The sequence below is a fragment of the Saccopteryx bilineata genome, chromosome 1, assembly GCF_036850765.1.
Source record: "Saccopteryx bilineata isolate mSacBil1 chromosome 1, mSacBil1_pri_phased_curated, whole genome shotgun sequence".
Taxonomy (NCBI): domain Eukaryota; kingdom Metazoa; phylum Chordata; class Mammalia; order Chiroptera; family Emballonuridae; genus Saccopteryx; species Saccopteryx bilineata.
Window position 1 is genome coordinate 198877766 of NC_089490.1, and position 26957 is coordinate 198904722.

At 38.9% G+C, this 26957-nt stretch overlaps 1 protein-coding gene across 7 annotated transcripts in view; it reads right to left on the reverse strand.

The window, feature by feature from the left end:
* LARP1B (La ribonucleoprotein 1B) overlaps nucleotides 1-26957 on the reverse strand; it is a 113703-nt gene that overhangs the window by 66418 nt on the left and 20328 nt on the right. For 5 of the 7 annotated variants that reach the window (XM_066233297.1, XM_066233289.1, XM_066233281.1 and 2 more), the window contains 6 exons: nucleotides 21720-21863; nucleotides 21292-21457; nucleotides 17574-17718; nucleotides 15119-15293; nucleotides 8850-9013; nucleotides 6445-6813 (listed from right to left, as the gene is read on the reverse strand). In XM_066233297.1, the coding sequence (XP_066089394.1) occupies nucleotides 6445-6813; nucleotides 8850-9013; nucleotides 15119-15293; nucleotides 17574-17718; nucleotides 21292-21457; nucleotides 21720-21863 (1163 nt within the window). Of the gene's footprint in view, nucleotides 1-6444; nucleotides 6814-8849; nucleotides 9014-12990; nucleotides 13950-15118; nucleotides 15294-17573; nucleotides 17719-21291; nucleotides 21458-21719; nucleotides 21864-26957 lie in introns of those variants that run through there. The other 2 variants (XM_066233305.1, XM_066233326.1) reach the window with 2 other exon arrangements.

Below are 26957 nucleotides of genomic sequence, written 5' to 3' on the forward strand. Positions count from 1 at the left end.
GTTGCATACCCATCACCCAAAGTCAGATTGTCCTCTGTCACCTTCTATCTAGTTTTCTTTGTGCCCCTCCCCCTTCCCCTTTCCCTTTCTCTCTCCCCCCTCCCCCTGTAACCACCACACTCTTATCAATGTCTCTTAGTCTCACTTTTATGTCCCACCTACATATGGAATAATGCAGTTCCTGGTTTTTTCTGATTTACTTATTTCACTTCATATAATGTTATCAAGATCCCACCATTTTGCTGTAAATGATCTGATGTCATCATTTCTTATGGCTGAGTAGTATTCCATAGTGTATATGGCATGTTTTTATTATCCTTCTAATATCTTTGTGGTGTCCTTTAATGTACCAAATTTTAAAGTTTTGATTATATTCAACTTATGTATTTTTTTCTTTTGTTGCTTATGCTATTGTCGTATCAGAAACCATTGTCAAATGTGAGCTCATAGAAATTTTCTTGCAAAGAAGTCTATAGTTTTTGCTCTTAAATTAGGTATTAATTTAGTTTGAATTAATTTTTGCACATGGCAAATTAGGGTAGCATCCAACTTAATTTTTTTTGTGTACGTGTGACAGAGGCAGAGTCAGAGAGAGGGACAGACAGACAGGAAGGGAGAGAGATGAGAAGCATCAACTCTTCGTTGTAGCTCCTTAGTTGTTCATTGATTGCTTTCTCATATGTGCCTTAACTGGGGGGGAGGGGCTACAGCAGAGTGAGTAACCCCATGCTCAAGCCAGCGACCTTGGGATTAAGCTGGCGAGCCTTGCTTAAACCAGATGAACCTGCACTCAAGCTGGCAACCTTGGGGTCTCGAACCTGGGTCCTCCATGTCCCAGTCCAATGCTCTATCCACTGCACCATCTGGTCAGGCCAATTTATTCTTTTGTATGTGGATATCAAGACTACTTTCTCCCTATTGAGTGGTTTAGGCACTTTTGCCAAAAGTATACTGCCCATAGACACCACACGGGTGTATTTCTAGACTCTCAATTCTCTTCTATTGATCTGTATGTCTATCCTTATACTAGTACTAGTATAAGTATGAACTGTGTATAAATCCTTTGACTCTGTTCTTTTTTAAGAAAGTTTTGGTTATTCTGGTACCTTTTTGAATTTCCAAATGAATTTTAGATCTGCTTGTCAATTTCTACAAAGATTCGAGTTAGAATATTGACAAGTCACACTGAATCTGTAAATTGATTTTGGTTGGTTACTACTTTATGATATGTATTTTTCCAATCCATTCCTTTCAACCTTTTTGTTTCCTTATTTTTTTTAATGTGACATATGTAAATAACAAAACTTGATTGTATTTAAATACACTTTTATTTTAAGTATTTGATTTAGTTGTTGTTTAATACAGTTAATATTTATTCAGACTTACCCACATTTATCATTTGCTTTGCTTTACAGTCATTTCTGTATCCTTGGCATTTGGAATCACTTTTATACTACCTTTGGAATTTCCTTTGATGGAGCTCTGCTGGTTGCAATTTTTCATATTTCACCCCCTTACTTGAAAGCCAGTTTTTCAAGTCATACAATTAAAGATAGTTCTTTTCCTTGGTATATTAACACTGTAAGTCCATTGTTGCTGGTGGGAAGTCAGCAGTTAGTTAGCTGTCTAGTCTTCTATCTTTGAAAGTAACTTTCCATTTCTTCCCAGCTGTTTTATACTAACATCTCTCCTCAAGTCAGAAAAGGTCCTAGTTATTACTTCTTAAAATACTGACTCTGCCCAATTTTCTTTCTCTTTTCCTACTGAAATTCTGATTAGATGTCTATCTTAGGCCATTATTAACATTTAATATTTCACTTTTATACTTGCTTTTTACCTTTGTTTTTTCAAAAATAAAAGGCTTTAAATAAAAGCCACTAGATGTTAAATTATATAATTTGATTTGATATGTACCAAATAATAGCAAAGACTGTCCATAATGTCATTCCATAACCTCTTTCATACATTCTATCTCTGCCACTCTGTGCTGATTTCTCAAAAGCTTCTTGTAAACTATCTTGTGAGCTGCTCACTTTCCTTATAAAATAATTTGAGTAAATTCTTTGAGGTCTAGAATACAGGTGAATGTCTCCACAAAGAAGCTACATTTGTTTCTGGGAAATTAACAGGACAGAATCACTTTGAATTTATGACTAGTGGCTACTTTAGTTACCCATAATAGTGTGTCAATTTGGTTTGCATGATTATAACTTCTAAGCCATTTTTTCCCCTTTATTCTACTCTGTACAACTAGAGAAATATTCTTTTAAAGTCTCCTAGAAGAATAGTGAGAAAGCAAGTTAAGTTCTCTCTCACTGAGGGGATGTTTCTTTTAAGTAGCAACTTAATGGGGAAAGAACTTCTATTGGAATCCCCAACTGTGGCCAGACTTCCAGTATATTTTAGGTGGCTTTCTCAAGCTCCTCAAATGCCCTACAATCAAAAATGGTCTCCAGGGAAAAATTGGTTTTAATATTCCACTTCTCTATGGTTTTATTCTGGTAATTTATCTTGCAGATCATCAATGATACATATATATATTTGGGGGGGTGAGGCAATGGTTAGATTCCCCATTGATTTTTTATTGATTTTAGAGAGAGGAGAGAAAGGGAAAGAGAAGGGGGAAGGAACAGAAAAGCATCAACTCTAAGTCACTGCTTCTGGTATGTGCCTTAACCAGGCAAGCCCGGGGGTTTCGAACTGGCGACTTCAGCGTTCCAAGTTGACGCTTTATCCACTGCACCCCCACAAGTCAGGGAGATCGTCAATGATTTTTAAGGAGATGCTTTTGGCCCTGGCGGATGGCTCAGTGTATATAGCATTGGCCTGATGTATGGATGTCCTGGGTTTGATTCCCAGTCAGAAGAGAATCCCAGTCAGCAGTAACCATCTGCTTCTCCGCCCCCCACCGTCCCTTTTCCCTTTTTGTCCTTCTTCCCCTTCCACAGCCAGTGACTGCATTCGAACTTTAGATAAAACGTGAGTGCCTGACTCGTGGTGGCACAGTGGATCAAGCATCAACCTGGGACACAGAGGTTGCCAGTTCAAAACCCTGGTTTGAGCATCAGCCTCAACACAGAGGATAGCTCAGTTGGTCTGAGTGCGTCAGCCTCAGGCATTACAAACAGCTCAGCTGTGAGCATCGTCCCCAGATGGGGTTGCTGGTTGGATCCTGGTTGGGTATACACGGGAGTCTGTCTCACTATCTCCCCTCCTCTCACCTAAAAATAATTTTTTAAAAAGGAGATGCTTTCTCATCTATTAACAGGCCGTTTCAGCTGTCTTTAGCAGTGCAGTAAGGACATGCCAGAAACAGAAAGCCTACACTGACTTTTTGGTGTAGTTCAATATAGCTTCTGGATTCAGCAAAAGTTCTTTTGCAAAGTCAGAAATGATCGATCATCAAACTATCCTATCAATTGGGCATTCTTTTCATTATATCTAACACAATCTGTCCATTTTTCTGACACTTCTGACTATTTGATACTCTTGAAGCCAGTTTTTGTCTTCCACAACTTCCCCTTCCTATACCACTCTGAAATGATCATTTCTTAGGGCTCAGGTCTAGGTCTTCTCATTTCTGTCTTTCCTCTGCCACAAATTTACCTTAAATTACCAACATCCATTCTCTTGATGAAATTACTTGCCTCCCAACTGCATTTCTTCTGCCACTCCTGTCCCATCTAAATCATTCTCTGCCATACTAGCCAGAGTGATCTTTCAGAACTAAAATAAGAATACATCCTGTTGCCTCTGTAAAATCATTCAAGGCACTGCTTTCGAACTTTAGATAAAACGTGAGTGCCTGACTCGTGGTGGCACAGTGGATCAAGCATCAACCTGGGACACAGAGGTTGCCAGTTCAAAACCCTGGGCTTGCCTGGTCAAGGCACATACAAGAAACAGCCACTATGAGTTGATGTTTCCTGTTCCTACCCTCGACCTTTCTCTCTCTCTAAAATCAATAAATAAAATCTTAAAAGTTCACAGAATGTTTAAAAGAAGTGGAAACTATCCGTAACTGTCCTCTTAGGTAACACTACAAACACTCTGACTTGCTTTTCAAATCCTTAAATATACTTCGCCCTTGCTTATCTCAGAAACCTGACACTTGCTCTTTCCTCTTCCTAGAGTATATGATTTATTTGCTCTTTGCACAGCTTATTCTTACACTTCACATCTCACTTTAATTGTAACTTTTTCATAAGCATTCCCTGACAATCCAATCCAATAGCACCTTGTTCGTTTGCCTTTGAACACTTATTATAATCTGTGATTAAATACTTACTGTGGGTTTATTTTCACATCTGCCCTACCAATTATTTGCAAGAAAGAGGCATGTAAAGACTCTATTACCATCTTTCCATCCCATGTCCAGGACCCAGCACGGTGTCTGGCACATAGTAGGAGTTTAATAAACATGAAACGGCTGATTTCTCTCTCTTTAAGAAGACCTACCAGAAAAGTAAAATCCTAATCAGAAATTACTTGTTGAGCACAGAATTAGAAATAAGAGGAATAAGTCAGATGATAGAAATGCATGTAGGGATTAGGCTAAAATAAGATACCTACAAGCACACCCAAAGTGCTTAGGGCTATATAACCAATATTACTTCCCCTAATTTCACTGGGTGAAGCAGATGCTGGTTTTTAATGAACTCAAAACATAGGTTTTAATTATTATTTTAATTATTATTGTCTAATAAATCACTATCTTTCTCAAAGTGGCTTAAAAGTTCATTACTTAAAACTCTGAAAATATTTCCCACAGAACCAACACTACATACAGTGGTTAAATTCCTTCATTTCATAATGTTTAATACATGATTCATTTATACATTTTAACAAAGAAGAATTGAGTACTACTTTGTGCCAGGATCTGTGCAAGCCCAGGAGATACAGTCGTGTACAAAATAAAATAAAAATTCCTATCCTCACAGACCTTACACCCACGTGATCTAAACGGAAAGTCGTGCATCAACATACAGAATGGCAGCTGAAGGATAAAGCAGGACAGAGGAACAAGGAATAAAGGGGGTGTAATTTTAACCCATTACTACTGGCATTTATTTTGATCTCTCTCTGTTCCAAAGGGAATTTAAGTTAGATATTACTTATAGAACCCAAGTATCACAAATAAAGCTTATACAAGGAAAGACTTTCACCCAAGAAACTTGATAAAAACACACTTCCTTTCTCACTGCAGGATAGAGAACACCCTTCGGGCTCTAAGTCACTGACATGCTATCAAGCCCTGAGACAGGGTCTCCAAAAAGGCGGTAGCTAGAGAAGAAGGGGTGGCCCAAGCAGAAATGCGAGGAAGAGATGAAGAAGGAAGAAGAGAGGCACACTTCTTGATGACAGGAGCCTCCAAGGACAACCAGTCCCCTCCATTCAACAACCAGGTGGCCAGCTTTTGTTTCTACAACTCTATTTCTGACCAAGATCTTTTTCCTATTTGGCATATAACATATAATAGCTATATAACTTTTCCCACATTCTTCTTTCCTTAAAACAAATACTTGGCCTGACCTGTGGTGGTGCAGTGGATAAAGCCTCGACCTGGAATGCTGAGGTTGCCGGTTCAAAACCCTGGGCTTGTCCGGTCAAGGCACATATGGGAGTTGAAGCTTCCTGCTCCTCCTCCCTTCACACGCGTACATGTTCTCTCTCTCCCTCTCTCTCTCTCTCTCCCTTTCTCTCCTCTAAAATGAATAAATAAAAATAATTAAACAAAACAAAAAAACCCAAATACTTAACTGTTGGGGGTTCTCTGACCAATTTAATGGCCAAAAAAGAATTGCATTTAACCCCTACCTCATTAAAATTCATATCAAAATAATGCAGATGGCCAACGGGCTACCCTGACATGGTCATATCCTAGGATAGGTACTAGGATATGGAGTGAAAAGCCCGAAGATTAAAAAAAGAAATTGAAGAAGGTTTCAAACAGCCCCAGCACCATAGCAATGATTGGACAGACAAGGTGAGAAAATCGGGCAGGTTTATGTCCTCTATCGGTCCACAAACAGTTCCACTACCACAGAGCCTGCGCCACAGACTCAAGTGGGAGGAGCCCCACTCAGAGGGCTGCGGGGACTGCAGCCAGCTAAGGAACGAGTAGACACACAAAGCCTATCTGTAACTTCAGTTTTTATTCCTTCTTAGGATAAAGGGTCTTATTTTCACCTGAACAAAGCAAGGATTTTAGTCAGAGTGCTAATTAGTTTCTTTGTAATTGGAGTATCTCACTGTCAGCTTAATAAAATAATTTCTCAGTTTGTGACTATCAGATATATTAGGAGAAATTTTCAAATTGAATATAATTTATTTATATTTAAAAGTTCACAAACTAAAGCCCCATAAGATCAAGTTTAGGAAAATATAAGCAACATACAACCCAGCCATCGTGCCAACAGAGAGGTGCTGGCCAGAGACAATTACCTTTACAGCTGTGTGTGTGCTTTCCTGTTCTTCCAGCCACAGATCCTGTTCGTAATAGTAGAGGCCATCGTTGATAACTTTAGCAAGTTCAGATGTCATTTTTGTCTGAGACATGTGGCCGCCTGTTCGATCTCCTCCAGGATGTTTTCTCATGTAAGGTGGTGTCTGAGTTACAATCAGAATCTTGTTCAAATCCTGGTCGTCGATTTCGTAATCTGAATCATTATCAGACCAATCAGTAAATGTGGGGTTTTTTCGTCCTTCTATTTGTTCCATCTCCTCATCAAATAAAAAATCAAGTTCTTCTTGTTCTTGTTCATCTGGAGCATGTAGTTGATCTGGTGCCTCTTCAGGTAGAGATGCAGATTCCTGAAGGAAGAAATTGACATTAAAAACAAACACTTTTCTATCACTTTCAAGATAAATGTCACATAACAATGTTACAGGTAATAACAAGCTTGTATGCTCAGTGACGTTTCATAGCCAAACTGTAAAAGAAAATCAACCAGTATTATTTTGAACCAATAAATGTGAAGTGATAAGCACTAAAAAAAATAAAAGGCTGAGTAAAAGAATTATATTAAAAACTCCATTAGAGTTAGAATGGTCTTTAAGCTATCAATTTTAAGATTAACCATTACTTTTAAGAGAAATGTTTAAATGTGGAGATTTTAAATATGAAGGAAAAATGTAACTCTTGGAATGAATGAAATATGATACAAATTTTCGTCAATGAGTCCAGTACACTATCCTTCCTCCCTAGTAATCTAGGTTTGCCATGACAAATATAAAAATTAATCAGGATCGTTAGAAAATCTTGTTTACAAAAGCTTTGTTAGCCTTTTAAATGTCCCCAAGGAAAAATAAACTCTTATAACATTTAAGTATGCTACACTTAACTGCCATTGCTGATTAAAATTATCTTTGATCAGGATTTCTCAACCTTAGCACTACAGACACAGTGGGCTTGATGCGTGTGTGTGTGTGTGTGTGTGTGTGTGTGTGTGTGTGTGTGTGCGGGCGCACACGTGTGAAGGGGTGTCCTGTGCACTGGAGGATGTTTAGCAGCTTCCATGGCCTCCCACCCCTCACAAGATGTGTAACACTTTCCCAGTTGTAACCACCAAAAATGTCTCCAGATGATTGCCAAATGCCCCTGGAGAGGCAAAAGATCAGCATCCCTGTTCCCTCAGAGGAGAACCATTCTTGAACCCTGAATGTTTTTGCCTGACCAGTGGTGGCCCAATAGATAGAGAATCGGCCTGGGATGCTGAGGTCCCAAATTTGTAACCCAGGGTCACCGGCTTAAGCACGGGATCATAGACATGACCCCACCGTTGCTGGCTTGAGCAAGGGGTCACTTGCTCAGCTTGAGCCCCTCAGTCAAGACACATATGAGAAAGCAAGCAATAAACAACTAAAGCACCACAGCTATGAGTTGATGTTTCTCATCTCTCGTCCTGTCTCTCTTGCCAAAAAAAACAAACAAAAAACCTAGCATGCTTCCTTCCACCATGCTTTCATCACAGAGGTAAAGAGCCCTGTTCATAAAAATCTTCAGTATGATAGCCTTGCTCATCCTTCCCATAGCTATGTCCAATTATTTTTAGTGAGCTTATTTTGAATATTTGAATCATTTGAGTGGTTCCTTACAAGTTTGTTTTCAGTAAAACGTTTTATTTTAGGATCAAGGTACATTCACATAACTATAAGAAATTGAGATCTTATGTATTCTTTACCCACTTTCCCCCAATCTCGTAAAATCTAGTACAATGTCACAAACAAGACAGGCACCAGCAGAACCTATCCCATCCATCGTACTCAGACTTCCCCAGTTTTATTTGTACTCATTTGTATCTATAGTTCAGATCAGAGCAATTTTTATCATCTTTGAGAGTTTGTGTTTCCAACCACCAAAAATATAGCAGTTCTACCGCAAGGATCTCTCCTACTTCCTAACCACACCCATCTCACTCTCTCATGTACTACCAAGAAATCAATTCTCTTTCCCTTTCCTATTGTACATCACCAAAACATACATAAAAACTGGTACTTACCCTTCACAAGTAGTTTTTGTATAAGAACTTTACAAATAGTTAACAAGGTTACAAATAATATAACAAGATTATAAATTCAAAAGTTATACCGTTAAGTTTTTAAAAAATGAAATTACTCAAATTTAAATCAGCCACATGTAAAAAGGCCCAATCTTCTCCAGAAAATAAAAATTTTAAAAGTTGGCACCATATAACTTATTTTCAGCTACTAGGTAACCCACAAATTTTTACTGAAGGCCAATGGTCCCAACTTTTACAATTTCTAAAAATGTTTCCTAATTTTAAATATGTACCTGACAAACACTCTACTAGAATTTATAACACTTCACTTGGTTTATAACAACTTACCTTCAATTTCAATGGATGATGTCTCTTTTTTACTGCTACCCAAGGTTCTGAGTCCAAGTCAGGCAAACTGGTCGACAAAACTCTAGACATTGCTTGAAGATTTGTTTCAGTATTTTTCTTTGGGTTCAGTGGACTTCCAATTCTTGGAGAATTGGGGGCAGACTCTAAAATTTTAAGTTAGTTTTATAGTTAAAATAATAGTTGTATTACTTGTAAAACATTTTATATTTTTCCTTGGGTTTGATATTTTTACAAAACATGAGAAATCAATCCTTGCCAGTGATTTTCAAACCTGAAGACATTGTTAAGATGTATTCAAGTGAAACATTAGGAAATAATAAACACAATGTCACCAACCCTTACAAAGAGCATTCATTCAAGCTTCTCAAGAATATCAACATTAAGTCACTAATTATGACAATACATCTACATGGGAGTCACTTCTCTGTGAAATAATATATTAAAACCTATTAATTACAATGAAATTAGGCAATCTTAAATGCTAGTTAGCCAGTTAAACTAAATGCCTATTTTATTATAGGCGAAAATCAGTCCTCTGTTGTTCTGCGAGGATTTATACGAAGGTAGCATTACTCCTACTTTTCACATTTGCTTTGCTTAACAAGGTTTACCTAAACACAGTGTGTTCACATAGCTCATCCTGAATAGAGTAGAATGTCACATCATTAAAGTGAATCTGCCCTGGTAACAATAACTTTAAAACATTTTAAAACTCTGTTGGATTACAAATGCCTTTCTCCACACCATCTTTTTAAAATCAAAGTAATTATACACTCTAAGTAAAATCCAAACTGATTTCTTTATAAATATTTTCTCTAAAAATAAAAGAATATTTAAGTTATTCTGCCATATGGACTTGCTTTGGACAAAAAAATGTTTTAAAAACAAATTTACACTGTAGAACTCAAAACATCATTATTCACTCTTCAAAGCCAATTCCTTAGGAATTTTGCAAAGTTGAATATATGACATAAAGAAAGCTGATATAAATGAACAACAATTTTCATTTTATTCACTTCATAAAAATGCAAAGGCACATTTCAGGACTGTGGGTTTGAGAGGAATATTCTGAGATTTTACTTTTCATCTATTGCATACTAGAATTAGAAAATTTATCTTTTTATGGACACAGAGTTAGATCCAGAATTCAACCACTAGATCATTACATTGCTTTAAGAATAACATGTTGTTACATAATCAAAAAGATTCAAAACTGCACTGGTCAATAGTAGCCACTAGCCATGTGGAGCTACTGAGCACTTGAAGTGTGTCTAGTCCTAAAATGTGCTCAGGATAATTGTAAAATACATACTAGACCTCAAAGACATGGTACAAAAAACAGTAAAATAGATCCATAATTTTTATACTGTTAAACTATTATTTAGATATACTGAAATGTTTGAAAAAAATGTCATTTGTTTTACTGCTTTTAAGACAATTGACATTATTAGAATTATAGGTGTGGCAAACATTATATTGCTGTTGAACATTGCTGCTCTACAACTTATCTGGGATACATGTAGCATCCCTTGATCCACAAAACTTAGTATGAGTAAAATACTAGTTTTGGGCTGTGTATTACTGAAGTTAGAGAGAACTCTATTCCTAATACAAGTTATCTATGTTCATACAGTGAATAAAACTTTCAAAATAGAATCAGAACCACTACCCTACAAAGTGTGAAACTTCACTAAATTACCACTATGCACAGTGCATCTGTAAATAATGAGAAGAGCACCTGGCACGTGCTAGGAAAATCAGTTGCTACTATTTTCAACAGAAATTTAATATTTAGGCAACTAAAGCTTATTATATAATCATCTCTAAACGTTCTTTAAGCTTGAATGTTTCTACCATGAAGTATTTCACTATATTCACAGAACCTGTGCTTATAAATTAAATGACATTAAAATACCAAAGAATTAGGGTAAGTCATGAAGAGTTAGTTTTTAAAGAGTGTTCACTTTATAAGTGATACATATTCTTCATGTCATTTTCTGTTTTCTTTTACAATGAAAAGATTTCAAACTATATGTGTGTAAATTTTTTTTTTTTTTTGTATTTTTCTGAAGCTGGAAACGGGGAGAGACAGTCAGAAGACTCCCGCATGCGCCCGACCAGGATCCACCCGGCACGCCCACCAGGGAGCGACGCTCTGCCCACCAGGGGGCGATGCTCGCTCTGTTGTGACCAGAGCCACTCTAGCACCTGGGACAGAGGCCAAGGAGCCATCCCCAGCGCCCGGGCCATCTTTGCTCCAATGGAGCCTCGCTGCAGGAGGGGAAGAGAGAGACAGAGAGGAAGGAGAGGGGGAGGGGTGGAGAAGCAGATGGGCGCTTCTCCTGTGTGCCCTGGCCGGGAATCGAACCCGGGATTTCTGCACGCCAGGCTGACGCTCTACCACTGAGCCAACCGGCCAGGGCCTAAACTATGTGTGTGTAAATTTTAAGGATAATAGTAAACCCCTAACCTTTCAAGACCAAATCAATTTGAATATGACTTGCATTACTCAACATTAAACTTGTAGACAAAAAAATTAGACACATAATTTGACTAGTTTGTAAGAATGCTACAGAAAACAAATTGTTGTTGCTGCTTCATTAACTGAAAATTGTCAACAGGATTCTCCAGAGATAAATCATCATATATAAAGTAGAACAAGTACAGGTTTACAGTTGTATGTGAAAACAGTCTATTCTTGTAGTGTCATTCATTAAATCACTGTGTTATTTTCCACACAAACCATAAAGCTGCTTTTGGTCCACTTTACACATTCCATGGTATCTACCTGGCATGACTTATTTATCCATACTGAGTCACTTCTTGGGGTAATCATATAGATTGCTTTAAAAGGATTATACACTTTATGTGGGGCACATTCAAGAATACTTCTAGAGCCCTGGCCGGTTGGCTCAGCGGTAGAGCGTCGGCCTAGCGTGCGGAGGACCAGGGTTCGATTCCCGGCCAGGGCACACAGGAGAAGCGCCCATTTGCTTCTCCACCCCTCCGCCGCACTTTCCTCTCTGTCTCTCTCTTCCCCTCCCGCAGCCAAGGCTCCATTGGAGCAAAGATGGCCCGGGCGCTGGGGATGGCTCTGTGGCCTCTGCCTCAGGCGCTAGAGTGGCTCTGGTCGCAATATGGCGACGCCCAGGATGGGCAGAGCATCGCCCCCTGGTGGGCAGAGCGTCGCCCCTGGTGGGCGTGCCAGGTGGATCCCGGTCCGGCGCATGCGGGAGTCTGTCTGACTGTCTCTCCCTGTTTCCAGCTTCAGAAAAATGGAGAAAAAAAAAAAAAAAAGAATACTTCTAGAGATCAACTTTTCAGAGAAAAATCCCACAGTTTATGTAATAATTGCTAGGGATCCTCCTATACACTTTTTAAAGCCAAATTAAAACAAACAAGATCATCAGATTCCTGACCTCTGATTTTTGGAGAATGAAACCCTTGTACTATTGATAGTGCAATACCATATCCACAGAACAGCAGAACCTAAATTTCCAAACACCTTACCATGCCCACAATCACCCTTTTCTGGTGCATTAAGGTCCTCTGTTCAGCGCAAAGCTCAATCCATGTTAGACAATTCAAGCTCCATGGAGGGGAAAAATAAAAATTTTAATTTTTTTGATGGAAAGGACCAAAATTTTAAAAATATTTTTTACCACACAAATCCCTCACAATGTATATATCAAGGATTATGTTTTTGAAATTTAATGCCTTCTCACTTGAGTAAAAAGGATAGACGAAGTTTCACTACTTTTCTCTACACATGGGCACAGATAAACAAATCCTCTGTTTCTTATTCCTTATTTCCACTTTAAATATTTGGTGACACTGCTCTCTACTGCATTTTGGAAACCAGGCTTTCTTATCAGCAGGGAATTAAGGTCAGAAACACGAGGATTCAGAGGAAAGGGCTAAATTTACATAATTTTTCCTATCATATAATGTGAAGAACAGTCTTCTTTCTATAATGCCTTCATTATCCATCTGGGGTTTCCAATATATAATCTAAAGAATCTAAAATTTTTAACATTCTAAGTATCCACTGATGTGTTTCAGGTAATGTGTATGTGCATGTATGAGCGTATATGAACAAAACACAAAAATGTACAAGGCATTGTGATTTTATTCCTGTAATTTTATTAGTAACACATAAACGGCTAATGGACAGGCATCACCAACTTGACTACCCTATGGAAGAACTGTCTTCTATTTATCTAACTCAACTAATTCCTGTTCATAGCAGGTTAAAAATGTCATCTTGGACCCACATTTACACAATAAATTAACTTATACAGACATCGTATCTTTATTAAAAATCCTTAAAAATGTCACTATTCCTCAAATTTTAAAACACTTGCCCAACTTGCTTTCTAGCTTTAGAGGCACAGGGCTGACAAAGAAACAATAAATAAAAATATCTGTGAGACTGTCCATCACTACTTTATTGATGGCAGGTGTCTCATACTAGTGTATAAAAAATAAATTTTAAAGAGTCAAAAAAATACTTTTGTTCATTTCTTAAATTTCTTATCCCTTAGCATCCACATTAATAAATTTTAAAGTCCATTTGAAATATTATAACAAAATGTGAGTTATGTACACTACACTGAAGGGCAAATTAAATACCAAAACCTAACAATCTGGAAAATGCCACTCAAGCTTCTCTATTTCTGCTTTATTGATCTGGACACAAGTACATAAGGAAGTCTAATAGAAAAAAACAGAACTTTGTAATATTTCCAGAATGAAAATGAACTTTCCCACCGTGAATGAAAGTAGCACATGCAGCCCAGGCTAATTACACACAAACGGGCAGCTCCTATAACAACCACAGCAGTCCTCTGGTCTGTCTCTCATCATCCTCACAGAGGTGTGTGACTCCACTGCAGGGCTGGCCAGCCTCCTCCACAAAGAGCTGGGAGTAGACATTCTTGCACAGAAGTAACTCTGGTCGCTTTCATTTCTGCAGCACGATTTGTTCCAATATTTATAATGATATTTCAGTGAGCCACCTATTCCTCTGCATATTCCGATCAAATGACATCCAAGAGCATCAGCAGATCATCACCCTGACTGAAAAAAGTTTAAGCACACATTTTTTTCCCAAGAGGGAATGTCTTAAAAATGATCCAGGAAAAAAATCTTAACATTAAAGCAGTTTTTGGAAATTCAAAATATCACCAATTCTTTAATCGATAATTATAATAAATTCCTAAGAGAACCCCAATTCTGCATTAGAATATAGGTAGGCCATCTCATCTTTTTAAGAGAAAGCTGAGCAAATTGGTAAGAAAATGAAAGGAGTCTATCTACCTCACCCTTTTAAAAAAAATTTTTAATTGATTTTAGAGAGAGGAGAGAGAGGGAAAGGGGGATAGGAGTGGGAAGCATCAATGCAGAGTAGCTGCTTCTTGTACGGACCGGGCAAGCCCAGGGTTTCGAACCAGCGACCTCAGCATTGCAGGTCGACGCTTGACCCACTGTGCCCCCACAGGTCAGATATCCCACTCTTGAATATAAGTCTTTTTAGATTATTCCAATCCTGCTGGACTATTCCAAGCTCACAAGGGGAAGACTGGTACAACACCAAAATCATTTAGTAAAATCAAGAGAAAAAAGGTAGAAACTCCACCCATGACAAAGTACACAAACAAGTTAAGAAAAGAGTAGAGTTTCACTCATCATTCTTTTTTTTTTTTTGTATTTTTCTGAAGCTAGAAACGGGGAGAGACAGTCAGACTCCTGCATGCGCCCGACCGGGATCCACCCGGCACGCCCACCAGGGGCAAGCTCTGCCCACCAGGGGGTGATGCTCTGCCCCTCCGGGGCATTGCTCTGCCCGACCAGAGCCACTCTAGCGCCTGGGGCAGAGGCCAAGGAGCCATCCCCAGCGCCCGGGCCATCTTTGCTCCAATGAAGCCTTGGCTGCAGGAGGGGAAGAGAGAGACAGAGAGGAAGGAGGGGGGGTGGAGAAGCAAATGGGCGCTTCTCCTATGTGCCCTGGCCGGGAATCGAACCCGGGTCCCCCGCGCGCCAGGCCGACGCTCCACCGCTGAGCCAACCGGCCAGGGCCTCATCATTCTTAAATCACTGTTTAATTTATAGTTTTGTGTGGGAGGCAGTATCAATAGAACTTAGAGCATCAAATCATTTATCTTTAATTTTCCTACTGATTCTAAACTTTAAACAGACAGGTAAAGTGCACCAAAAGCCCACTGCTGCTCCAGAGAAAAAGCTGTTACCTGTATGTGAACAAAAAGCTTGGCCTGGCACGAACTCTGGACAGTCAATCAGTTGAGAGAGGTCTGTTTGTGGCGCCCTATGTGGAGGAGGGCCCGGAATTGGCCATTTTTCCGGTTCTATCTTTTTTCTCATTTTCTCATCCACAATTTCTACTTCTGTACTATCTTTTAGTGCCTATTAATAGAAATTTTGAGCTATTAAAGAACTTTCATTCAAAAAATTTTAATCATACATCCTATACGTCCAACAACCTAAAAATTAGTATTTCACAGATGAGGGCACTAAATCTCAAAATAAATAAAGTACAGCCTTTCCTCAGTTTTAGTTACCCATAGTCAACTACAGTCCCAAAGTACTCAACTAAAAGTTCCAGAAAGAAACTTCATAAATTTTAAATTGTTCTGAGCAGCATAATAAAATCACACCACATGAGAACTGTCCCTTTGTCCAACAGATACATCCTATTAGTCACCTAGTAGCCATCTGCCTGATCAGACTGACTGTTACAGTATCACAGTGCTTGGGTTCAACTCATCCTTATTTTTTAATAATGGCCCCAGAATTACGAGATTAGTAATGCTGACAATTCGAATATGCCAAGAGAAACAGTCAAGTGCTTCTTTTAAGTGGCAATGTACATATGCATACAAAAGAACACTGCACACACAATATACAGGGTTCGCACATACAATACATAGGGTTCGCTACTATCTGCAGTTTCGGGCATCACTGGGGGTCTTGTACCATACCCTCCAAAGAAAATGGGGGAAGTGGGGACTTATGGTCACTTACTGAAGAGCTCAAACTTAGTACGAGTCACAGCAGGACTCAAATCATTTACCTATCTACTAGTAAAAGTCTGAGCCACTAGACTATGCTGTTTCTCAAAAATAAATGTGCTCTAATATAAGGATAAAACCAGAACAAAATTTCCAAAAAAATAAAAAAATCTTACAATCTGAATTTTCAATAAAATTCAAGGGTATTCAACTTTGAGGAATTAAAAGAAAAATACAAATATAATTTAAAAATTCAACCTACATACTTGTTAACTTTAAAAAATACATAGCTCATTATATTTTCGTTGAAGAACATACATGTATTACTTTAAAAGTCTTATATTTGCACGCCCTTAACAATAGTATAGTAATTCTCAAGTTATATTTTCCATAACTGGATATTACTTTAAAATTACTATTAAAAATTATTTAAGCCCTGGCCAAAAGCACTAAGTTAGCTAAGCAAAAGAGAAGGATACAAAATACATAATTTACTTCTGTGATATTCTGAAAAAGGCAAAAGTAGAGGGACAGAAATCAGGTCAGTACCCCCAGGTGCTGCACATAGGGACAGAGATAGGCTACACAGAGGCACAAGGGTGTAACTTTGTCAAAGTTCAGAGAGCTAGACAGCAGAAAGCACAAATTTAACTGCATATATGGAATAAAAAGCCAAAAAACTTGAATGCATTTCTAGAACAGGATGAGATTTAATAAAAGCATTAAGAACACAACTAGAAAGACTGTTTTAAATTAGCTGTTTCACATAAAAGATTCTCAAAAAAAAAATTTTTTTTTAATTAAGTGAGAGGCAGGGAGGCAGAAAGACTCCTGCATGTGCCCTGACTGACCCGAATCTACCCAGCAAGCCCCCTACAGGGCAATGCTCTGACATCTGGGGTTGCTGCTCCATTGCTCAGCAACTGAGCTATTTCTGCGCCTGAGGAGAGGCCTTGGAGCCACCCTTGGCTTCCAGGGACAACTTGCTTGAACCATTCGAACCATGGCTGTGGGGGGTGGGGCTTTGTGGTGGAAGGGGAGGGCTGGAGAAGCCAATGGTTGCTTCTCCTGTGTGCTCTGACCAGAATCGGACCCGGGGCTTCCACATTCTGGGTTGATGCTCTACTGCTAAGCTAACCAGCCAGGGTCAAAACCCTTTTTTTTTTTTTTAGATTTATTGACTTTTGGAGAGGGGGAAGAGAGTGAGTGAGAAAGGGGGAAGAAGCGGGAAGCATCTACTCGTAGCAGTTGTTTCCTGTATGTGCCTTGACCTGGCAAACCCTGGGATCTGAACTGGCAACCTCAGCTTTCCAGGTCAACACTTTATCCATTGCGCCACCAAAGGTCAGGCCAAAAATTTAATAAATGGGAACACATGCGCTTATACAGCAACCTGAAGACAAAAAGACCAAGAACAGCCACAGATGTTAAAATCTGAAGAATCCAATAAAAAATGGATGGAAACATCAAAAGTAATTTTTGAGGGGTTTCCAACTTTAGAAATCTGAGCTTTGTAAAATGAAAAAAAGCCATAAGATACAGACTAAGCCCTAGGCAACTATAGATTTTTTCCCCTTAAAAATCTCAATAGAATTTATATTTTTGAGCAGTTTTAGGTTCACAGAATAAACAAAAAGTACGAGCTGCTTTATCTGTTGTAGCAATGTAAAGTTACCTCTAAAATGAGATTAAGGTTTGTAGTGAGAGCCTGCACGCGGTGGAAACCAGCAATCAGGGAAATGGGCAAGAAACCTTGTTCATCCATCTTTCTCCTAAGAAAGAAGTCACGCTCCAAATTTTCTATACTGAAGTAATACTCACTACAAGGAGAAATAAAGAAAGTAAATATAAATTGCATCCATTTATTCAACACGAAACAATTATCTACTGCTTATAATATCAGCTGCTAAAAAATATTTAATAACATAATATAGATTTAGCACAACACAGAAAAGGCAAATATAAGAAGTAACAGCACTGATGTGTTGAATCTAAAGAATATAAGTGAACAAACAAAACAGAAACAGATTCATTGACAGTTGCCAGAGAGGAGAGGGGTTGGAACTCAGTAGAGAAGGTGAAGGAATTGAGAAGTGTTAGTTATAACACTGGGAGCCATGGGGATTTAAAATATAGCATAGAAAATGTAGTCAATAATATTGTAATAACTGTGCACGGTGCCTAGCGGGTACTGGAAATACCAGGGGGAACACTTTGTAAAGTATATGATTATCTAAGCACTATATATATGTACACCTGAAACTAATACAAAATATCATCACAGGCAAACTGTATGTGAAAAAAAAAACACAGCAAAATCCTGCTGAGTTACTACTTCCTCTTATACATGAGTAGAAAGAAATTTAGATACTGATTATCTTTTTTAAAAAAAACAGTAACTATCTACTTAAGTATAAAGAATTAACCATCATTTTACTTCAATAGTTTAATAACTGACTTTTTAAATGAATCAATTGAGAATTTTCATTACAAAGCTACTTTTACTTGCTATGTTTAAACACCAAATAACAAAGCTAAACACATGTAGCAGACTGCCTTCCAACCTTTTCCCATCACTGAGAAGAATGGTGTACTGGAACTGTTCTTCATTGTAGATGACAGTTTGCTCTGTTTTCTAAACTGACAGGGGACTGACATTATTTATACTTCTGAATCCTAGTAATCAGCACAATGCTTAGTAACAACTTAGTAAATACAGGGTTATATATTTGAACAATTCAAGCTGTCACCCTTTATTTGATGGACAGAACTATAAACAACATTGAGAATGAACAGCAAATAGCTAAACAAAGAATATCTATGACACCATAAAATACAAGGGTGGGGGAAATACAGAAAAGGCTTAGACACCTTAATCTTTTTTAGGAAAAAATAATAGAAGTAGAAGTGAACACACTGTATAATCAATAACTACTAGTTCCAAAATACAAATATAAAAAATATATTTAGTAATGGGATTTGAGAAACACAAGTTTAAATTATAGCCTCTACATAAAAAAATAAGGATTCTATAGAGACAGAATAAGAGAATAAATGATGGAAAAACAAAATATATGACATCAATTATAACATGGAGTATAGCAGAATAATCCTATACTGTTACCCAATTGCACAGATAATCTGCAAAGATGGGCGGCAAATTATGAGCAACCACATCAGCTCATATATTTGGGGGTAAGGCTGGGTGACTCAAGATATCCTTGAAGTATTTAGGTCAAATTCTAACTCTGAAGAAATACTCAGCTATAAATGAAAACTAGCTTTGACCTGCTTTTCATTGGGGGGGAATAGTATCTTATTTTAAAAATGTAAATATCCAGGCCCTGGCAGGGTACATCAGTTGGTCAGATCATTCTCCCAATACACCAAGGTTGCAGGTTTGATCCCCAGTCAAGGCACATAGAAAAATCAACCAGTGAATGTATAAAAATAAGTGGAACAACAAATTGATGTTTCTCTCTCTCTCTCCCTCCTTCCTCTCTCTCTAAAATGAGTTTTAAAAAGTAAATATCCAAGTTGTTTCTTCACACTCTGATTATTTATTTATCCAACTATCAAAGTATGATATAAAGTGCTCTTAGGTCAATGAAATACTACTGACATTTCAGTAACTTAGTAAATCACTTACTCTTTTTAACTCGGAAGAAAAAAATCTAAGTCTTGCCTGACCTGCAGTGGTTCAGCAGATAAAACGTTGACCAGGAACGCTGAGGTTGCCAGTTTGAAACCCCAGGCTTGCCTGGTCAAGGCACATACAAGAAGCAACTGTATAGATGCTTCCCGCTCTCCCTCTTCCTCCTTTCTCTCTCTCCCCTCTAAAAATCAATAAATAAAATCTTTTTAAAAAAATCTAAGTCTTGCCCTGGCCGGTTGGCTCAGTGGTAGAGCGTCGGCCTGGCGTGCAGAAGGCCCAGGTTCGATTCCCGGCCAGGGCACACAGGAGAAGCGCCATCTGCTTCTCCACCCCTCTCCCACTCCTTCCTCTCTCTCTCTCTCTTCCCCTCCCGCAGCCGAGGCTCCATTGGAGCAAAGATGGCCCGGGCACTGGGGATGGCTCCTTGGCCTCTGCCCCAGGCGCTAGAGTGGCTCTGGTCACAACAGAGCGACGCCCTGGAAGGGCAGAGCATCACCCCCTGATGGGCGTGCTGGGTGGATCCCGGTCGGGCGCATGGGGGAGTCTGTCTGACTGTCTCTCCCCATTTCTAGCTTCAGAAAAATACAAAAAAAAAAAAAAAAATCTAAATCTTGAAAAAAATGAACATTCTGATTTTTGTTATTCGTCAAAGGCCATTTTCCACAGTGCCTGGTATGTAGTGGCACAGAATATATAGACTTAAACTAAATTTTTAATCATTAAGATATTTTATTTACTCACAAGTTAAAACTGTTCTTTAGATAAAAACTTTTCTGAATCATTAAGGGGCCTTTCAATCTAGTACTCTGTGAAAACCAGAATATCTAAATAAATTTATAAATCACCCTATTACCTATAGTGTATATGTATTTACAATTCTTTCGTGTGTGACAGCGACAAAGAGAGAAACAAACAGATGGACAGAGAGGGACAGACCAGAAGGGAGAGAGATGAGAAGCACCAATACTTCACTGTGGCTCCTTAGTTGTTTATTGATTGCTCTCTCATATGTGCCTTGACCAGGGGCTACAACAGAGCAAGTGACCCCTTGCTCAAGCCAGCAACTTTGGGCTCAAGCCAGTGACTTTTGAGGATGTAGAGAGACAGGCTCCCGCATGCGCCCAGACCAAAATGTACCCAGCAACCCCCGTCTAGAGCCGATGCTCTGCCCATCTGGGGCCATGCTAGCAACTGAGTTCTTTTTAGTGCCTGAGGTAGAGGCTTCACGGAGCCATCCTCAGTGCCCAGGGCCAATGCGCTCAAATCAATCAAGCCATGGCTGCAGGAAGGGAAGAGGAAGAGAGAGACAAAAGGGTAAGGGGTGGACAAGCAAATGGTTGCTTCTCCTGTGTGCCCTGACTGGGAACTGAACCGGGGACATTCACATGCCAGGCTGATGCTCTACCACTGAGCCACCTGCCAGGGCCCAAAAAATATATATAGTTTTATACTCTTATATTTAATCACTCATATTTTACCATGACATTATAATCAATATCCTTTAAGCAAGGAAATACCTGAACAGTAGACAAAGCAGTAGTCATATAAACAATATAATTTTTTTAAATACCTATTTTACCAACATTTCCTACAAAAAAAAAATACAAAATGCTAAAAAAGCTACAAAAACTGTGTAATTCTATTAATAGCTTAGAAAATGTGTTAGAACATACTAGCTGTTAATTTTGATATTGCGACAGATTTTATCATTCCATCTGCTTACATGTGATCAACTTACATTTGGCGTTTAATATACTCTTTAAGCAATGCTTCTTCCACAGGATATACCTGTACTCCTGTACCATCATCATAGTAATACATCATACTGGTACTAACTTCTGTTTGAAATGGTTGGTCAGTCCTTTCACCATGTTCTTGGTAACCGTATGAGTAATCAAAGTTCACTTGATGTGGATAAAGAAAAAGAAAGGTGGTCACAAGTATTTTAAAAAACAAAAAGTTACTAAACGGGTGGGGTCCGGAAAAAAAAAAAAAAAGTTACTATAAAACATCAAAAGTAGAGTCTTTCAAGTGATAAGAAATAGAAAACAATCTGTTATTAGACAAATAAACTAGTCAAACATGAGATAGTGGGAAAAACTAACAAGGACTTGCACATTTTTTTCAAAGTTTATCTAATTAAAACACACAAAAATCATGTCATACATCGAGAATTTCCTCTGCCTCGTCCTCTTCCCCGTCCTCGGCCTCGTCCTCGGCCTCTAGAGGAACCTCGGACAGTGCCCCCCTCACTTCTCACACTGGAAACGTCATCTTGATCATCTCTCTTTTCTCTGTCACGCCTCCAACCTTTATAAAATAAAACTATGTTTATACATTCCAATTTGCAGCCATGAATAACATGATTATCTTTATGAAAACATAGTAACCACCCCTCCCCACTTTGTTAACTAGTTATAGTAACCAGGCAATCTTCGGATAGATACAAACTTAAGAGATCCCTAAGAAATTTATCAAAATGTCTCTGGCATAAAAGAGAGCCTATAAAAGTTCTGACATATAAAAAAAGACATTCTAATAAGTAAAAACAACATACTAAAAAGATAAAGAAGTCTTTTGCAAAGATTGTACTGTCAAAGAATCAAGAAGTTCTATGACCACTGAGTTTACACTATAGAATCTTCTAAAAATACTTTTCAAAAAATGTTTAAGGAAAAGGTGTTTCTATTTAAGTCAAAGACATTTCTTTTAAAGAAAAAAGAAAATAAAAACACAAAACAAACTGGAAGAAGATGTCTACAATACAATATAAAAATTATATACACCTAGCGTGCGGAGGACCCGGGTTCGATTCCGGCCAGGGCACATAGGAGAAGCGCCCATTTGCTTCTCCACCCCTCCGCCGCGCCTTCCTCTCTGTCCCTCTCTTCCCCTCCCACAGCCAAGGCTCCATTGGAGCAAAGATGGCCCGGGCGCTGGGGATGGCTCTATGGCCTCTGCCCCAGGCGCTAGAGTGGCTCTGGTCGCAACATGGCAACGCCCAGGATGGGCAGAGCATCGCCCCCTGGTGGGCAGAGCGTTGCCCCATGGTGGGCGTGCCGGGTGGATCCCGGTCGGGCGCATGCGGGAGTCTGTCTGACTGTCTCTCCCTGTTTCCAGCTTCAGAAAAATGCAAAAAAAAAAAAAAAAAAAAAAATTATATACAGAACTCATATAATGCTCTTATGCAGAAAACACACAAATGCACAAACACAAACACACACACATCCTGCAACTCAGGAAAATGGCTAGAAGACAGGTAGGGCAAACTAGAAAATGCAAATAAACAATGCGTACAGGAAATGGTGCTCAGCCTCATTGGCCAGGAGAAATGCGAATGAGGACAATGAGAGAGTATTTCGTCTGCCCCACTTGGACAAACATTTTAAGGTCCTGCAATATCAAGTGTGGACCAAGACAGTAAAGACAGACATTCATATACTGATAGAGTAAAAATAGCACATTCATTTTCAAAATGAATTTGTAGTAATAATTGTCTAGGTGTGTATGTGTGTGAAAGAGAGTGTGAAAGGGAAAGAGGGGGACAGACAGGGACAGAGATGAGAAGCATCAACTCATAGTTGTGGCACCTTAGTTGTGCACTGGTGCCTTGACCAGGGAGCTCCAGGCAAGCTAATGACCCCTTGCACAAGCCAGCAACTTCGGGTTCAAGCCAGCAACTTCGGGTTCAAGCCAGCGATCATGGGGTCATGTCTACGATCCCAGGCTCAAGCCTGTGACTCTGCACTCAAGCTGGTCAGGCCACACTCAAGCTGGTAACCTTGGGATCTCAAACCTGGGTCCTCAGAATTGAGGGCCAACACTCTAGCCATTGTGCCACTGCCTGATCAGGCAGGAATAATAATAAATTTTCAGGTATGGCCTGACCAGTGGTGGCACAGTGAATAAAGAGCGTCAATCTGGGACACCAAGGTGGTTCATATGGAAAAAATACATAATACAAGAATAAACTGTTTCACATACCCACAACTGTAAGCCTACTTTTGCCACTCCTATATTTTCTTATACATTCAATGTTTAATAAAAAAATTCTTTTTGCCTGACCTGTGGTGGCGCAGTGGATAAAGCATTGACCTGGAATGCTGAGATCGCCAGTTTGAAACCCTAGGCTTGCCCAGTCAAGGCACATACAAGCAGCAACTACTATGAGTTGATGCTTCCCACTTCTCCCCATCTTCTCTCTCTCTCTCTCCCCGCTCTACAATCAATAAATAAACTCTTTAAAAGAATTCTTTACATTATTCTCATTTTTCTTTTTTTTTTTATTGAACTTATTAGGGTGACACTGGTTAACAATATCATGCAGTTTTTAGGTGCACAATTCTACAACACATCTCCGTAAACTGTATGGTGTGTTCCCCACCCCAAGTGTTAGAGAAAAATAAATTATGTATTATTTTAGAATAAAACATTAAAATGATATATTTGAGAAACAAAGATACAAAAGGCAATTTTTTCTGCAGACTGCTTTCATAAATTTAAAATCATGTTTTGTGGAAAACTGAGCAAATTAAAATGATTGAATTTTTGTTTTAATTATTTATTTTTAAAGACTTTATTTCTTGAAATTTATTATTTATTTTAGAAAGAGGGAAGACAGAGAGGAAAGGGAGGAGGAGTGGGCAACATCAACTCATGGTAGTCACTTCTCGTATGTGCCTCAACCAGGCGACCCCAGGGTTTCAAACTGGCGACCTCAGCATTGCAGGTCGACACTTTATCTACTACACCCCCACATGTCACGCATAAAATGACAGAATTTTAAAATTATTATTGACTATATTTTAGATGAAATTAGGGCTAGTGATTTCTATAGATGCTTCATTTTTTTTTCTTTTGTTTCAGATTATGAGAGAAAGTTTATTTAGACAGTTACAGAGGTGGAAGTGGGCCAGCTGGGCGCAGAGGCTCAGGAAACAAGTCACAGAAGGCCTGCAGGGCTTAGGGCAGGAAGGACAAAGGCCCTGCACCTGGGGGACAAAGAGAGGAAGGGAACGGCGTGAGAGCACTAGGTGCTGCATTTTCTTAGACATCCATGCTGAAGTGCCATGAAATATGCAGCAAGTTCCCTACTTCAAAACAATTAAGCAGATGGAAAAATTTAAATAGAGTAACTTCCTACATGTAGATGGTGGTTAGACAGGTATTCCCAGTACAATTCTTCCTACTTTTGTGTGTTTCAAGTTTTTTGTAATATAATTAGAAAGTTTTAAGTGATACTCTGTAAAATTTTCTTAATCTTTCTTCTCCATTCACAGGACAACCTGCCCTAAAAATTATCAGACTTGCCTTATCAGGTGATGGCACAATGCACAGAGTGTCGGCCTGGGATGCTGAGGACCCAGGTTCGAAACCTCAAGGTTGACAGCTTGAATGTGGGCTCATCCGTCTTGAGCACAAGGTCCCTGGCTTGAGTATGGGATCATAGACATGAACCCATGATGGCTGGCTTGAGCCCAAGGTTGCTGGCTTGAACAAGGGGTCACTGGCTCAGCTGGAACCCCCAAGTCAAGGCACGTAGAGAAGCAATCAATGAACAACTAGAGTGACACAACTACAAATTGATGCTTCTAATCTCTCTCCCTTCATGTCTATCTGTCCCTGTCTCTCCTTTGCTTAAAAAATAAAAATTATCAGACTTAAGCCTGACCAGTGGTGGGACAGAGGATAGTGTGTCAACATGAAACAGAGGTCCCTACTTCAAAACCCCAAGGTCACTGGCTTGAGTGTGGGACCATGGACTTGAGCACACGCTCACCAACTTGAATGCACAATTGCTGGGATCATGCACATGATCCCAAGGCCACTGGTTTGAGACCCAGGGTCGCTGGCTTGGTTTGAGCCCCTGGGTCAAGGCAAATACAAGAAGCAATCAATGAACAACTAAAGTGAAGCAACTACAAGTTATGATTCTCATTCTTCTCCCTCTTTTTCTCTCCCTTCCTGTCTTGTCTCTCTCTAAAAATAAATTTTAAAAAATATGTCAGATGTAAAAGATTTCAGCAGAAAACTATAAAGCTTCATAAAAAAACCTCACCTAATTGCTCCTACAAATTTTCCTGTCTCCTGCTTTCTGAGGAAACTCTGCTGAAATAATAGATCTTGGGAATGATATTCAATGAAAATACCATTAAATGAAAAATTGATGAGACACTTTTATGATGAATGGATAAGGCAAACAACATCTGAATCAATTCAATCTTGAGACACCTAGATTTATATTCCTAATGCTGTGATACATTAAGAGACACACACTATCAAGTATTCCTACAAAAACAAAATAAAAAATAAGCTTGAATCTAATCAAACCTTAGCTCTTATTACCGGTAATATGTAGAAAAGATAAAGGAATATGTTAAAGAGTATCATGACAAAGCAATCAGCCAAATCCAAAATACGTGAAATTCCCTAATACATATGACCTAACAAATAGCAAGGGAAAATAAACACTGCTGGTAAGGATGTAAACCGGTATAACCAACTTGGAAACAATCTGTAAATTTCTCATAAAGTTAAATATACATTTACCATACCACCTGGCCAGCCACTGCCAGGTGTTTACCTGAGAAGCTGACACACATGCCCACACAAAGATCTGTACACAAATGTTTATCAAGTATTACTCATAATATATAAAAAATAGAAACAAGTCAAATTCCCATGAATAGGAGAATGGATAAAGGAGTATATCCATGCAACAGAAAACTAGACTGCAATCAAGATGTAGAAACTACTGACACATGAAACATTACCAATGAGTTTGAAAAACATACCATTGAGCACCCACAAGAGTGGATACATAATATATATTGTACAGGTCAATTTATAGAACTAGAAAAGGCACATCTGTCCTGTAGTCTTAAAAAAAATCAATGTCATGAGAAACAAAAGCAAAAATACTTTTCCAGACTAATAGAAACTACAGAGAAAAAACAACTAAAAGCAATATGTGATACAGATTAGATCTTGGAAAAGAGGGGAAAAATGTGAAGGATATTGTGGGGAAAATCTGCCTATGGATGGATGGTCACACTGCATTGCTGTTCGTACAGTATACACTCTGAAGGCATTTAGGGTTCAAGAACAACAATGTCTGTACATGGTTATTAAAATAATAAGCAGTATTGCCTTGCTGGTGGTGTTGCTGTGAACACAGCTCAACCTGAAACACAGCTCTCAGGTTTGAAACCACAAGGTCGCCAGCTGAGCACAGGTTCATCCAGCTTGAGCAAGGGGTCACTGGCTCCAGCGTGGATCACAGACATGACCCCATGGTCACTGGCTCGGCTGGAGCCAAGGAACATATGAGAAGCAATAAATGAACAACTAAAGTGACGCAACTACAAGTTGATGCTTCTCACCCCCTCCCAAACAAAGCAGTAA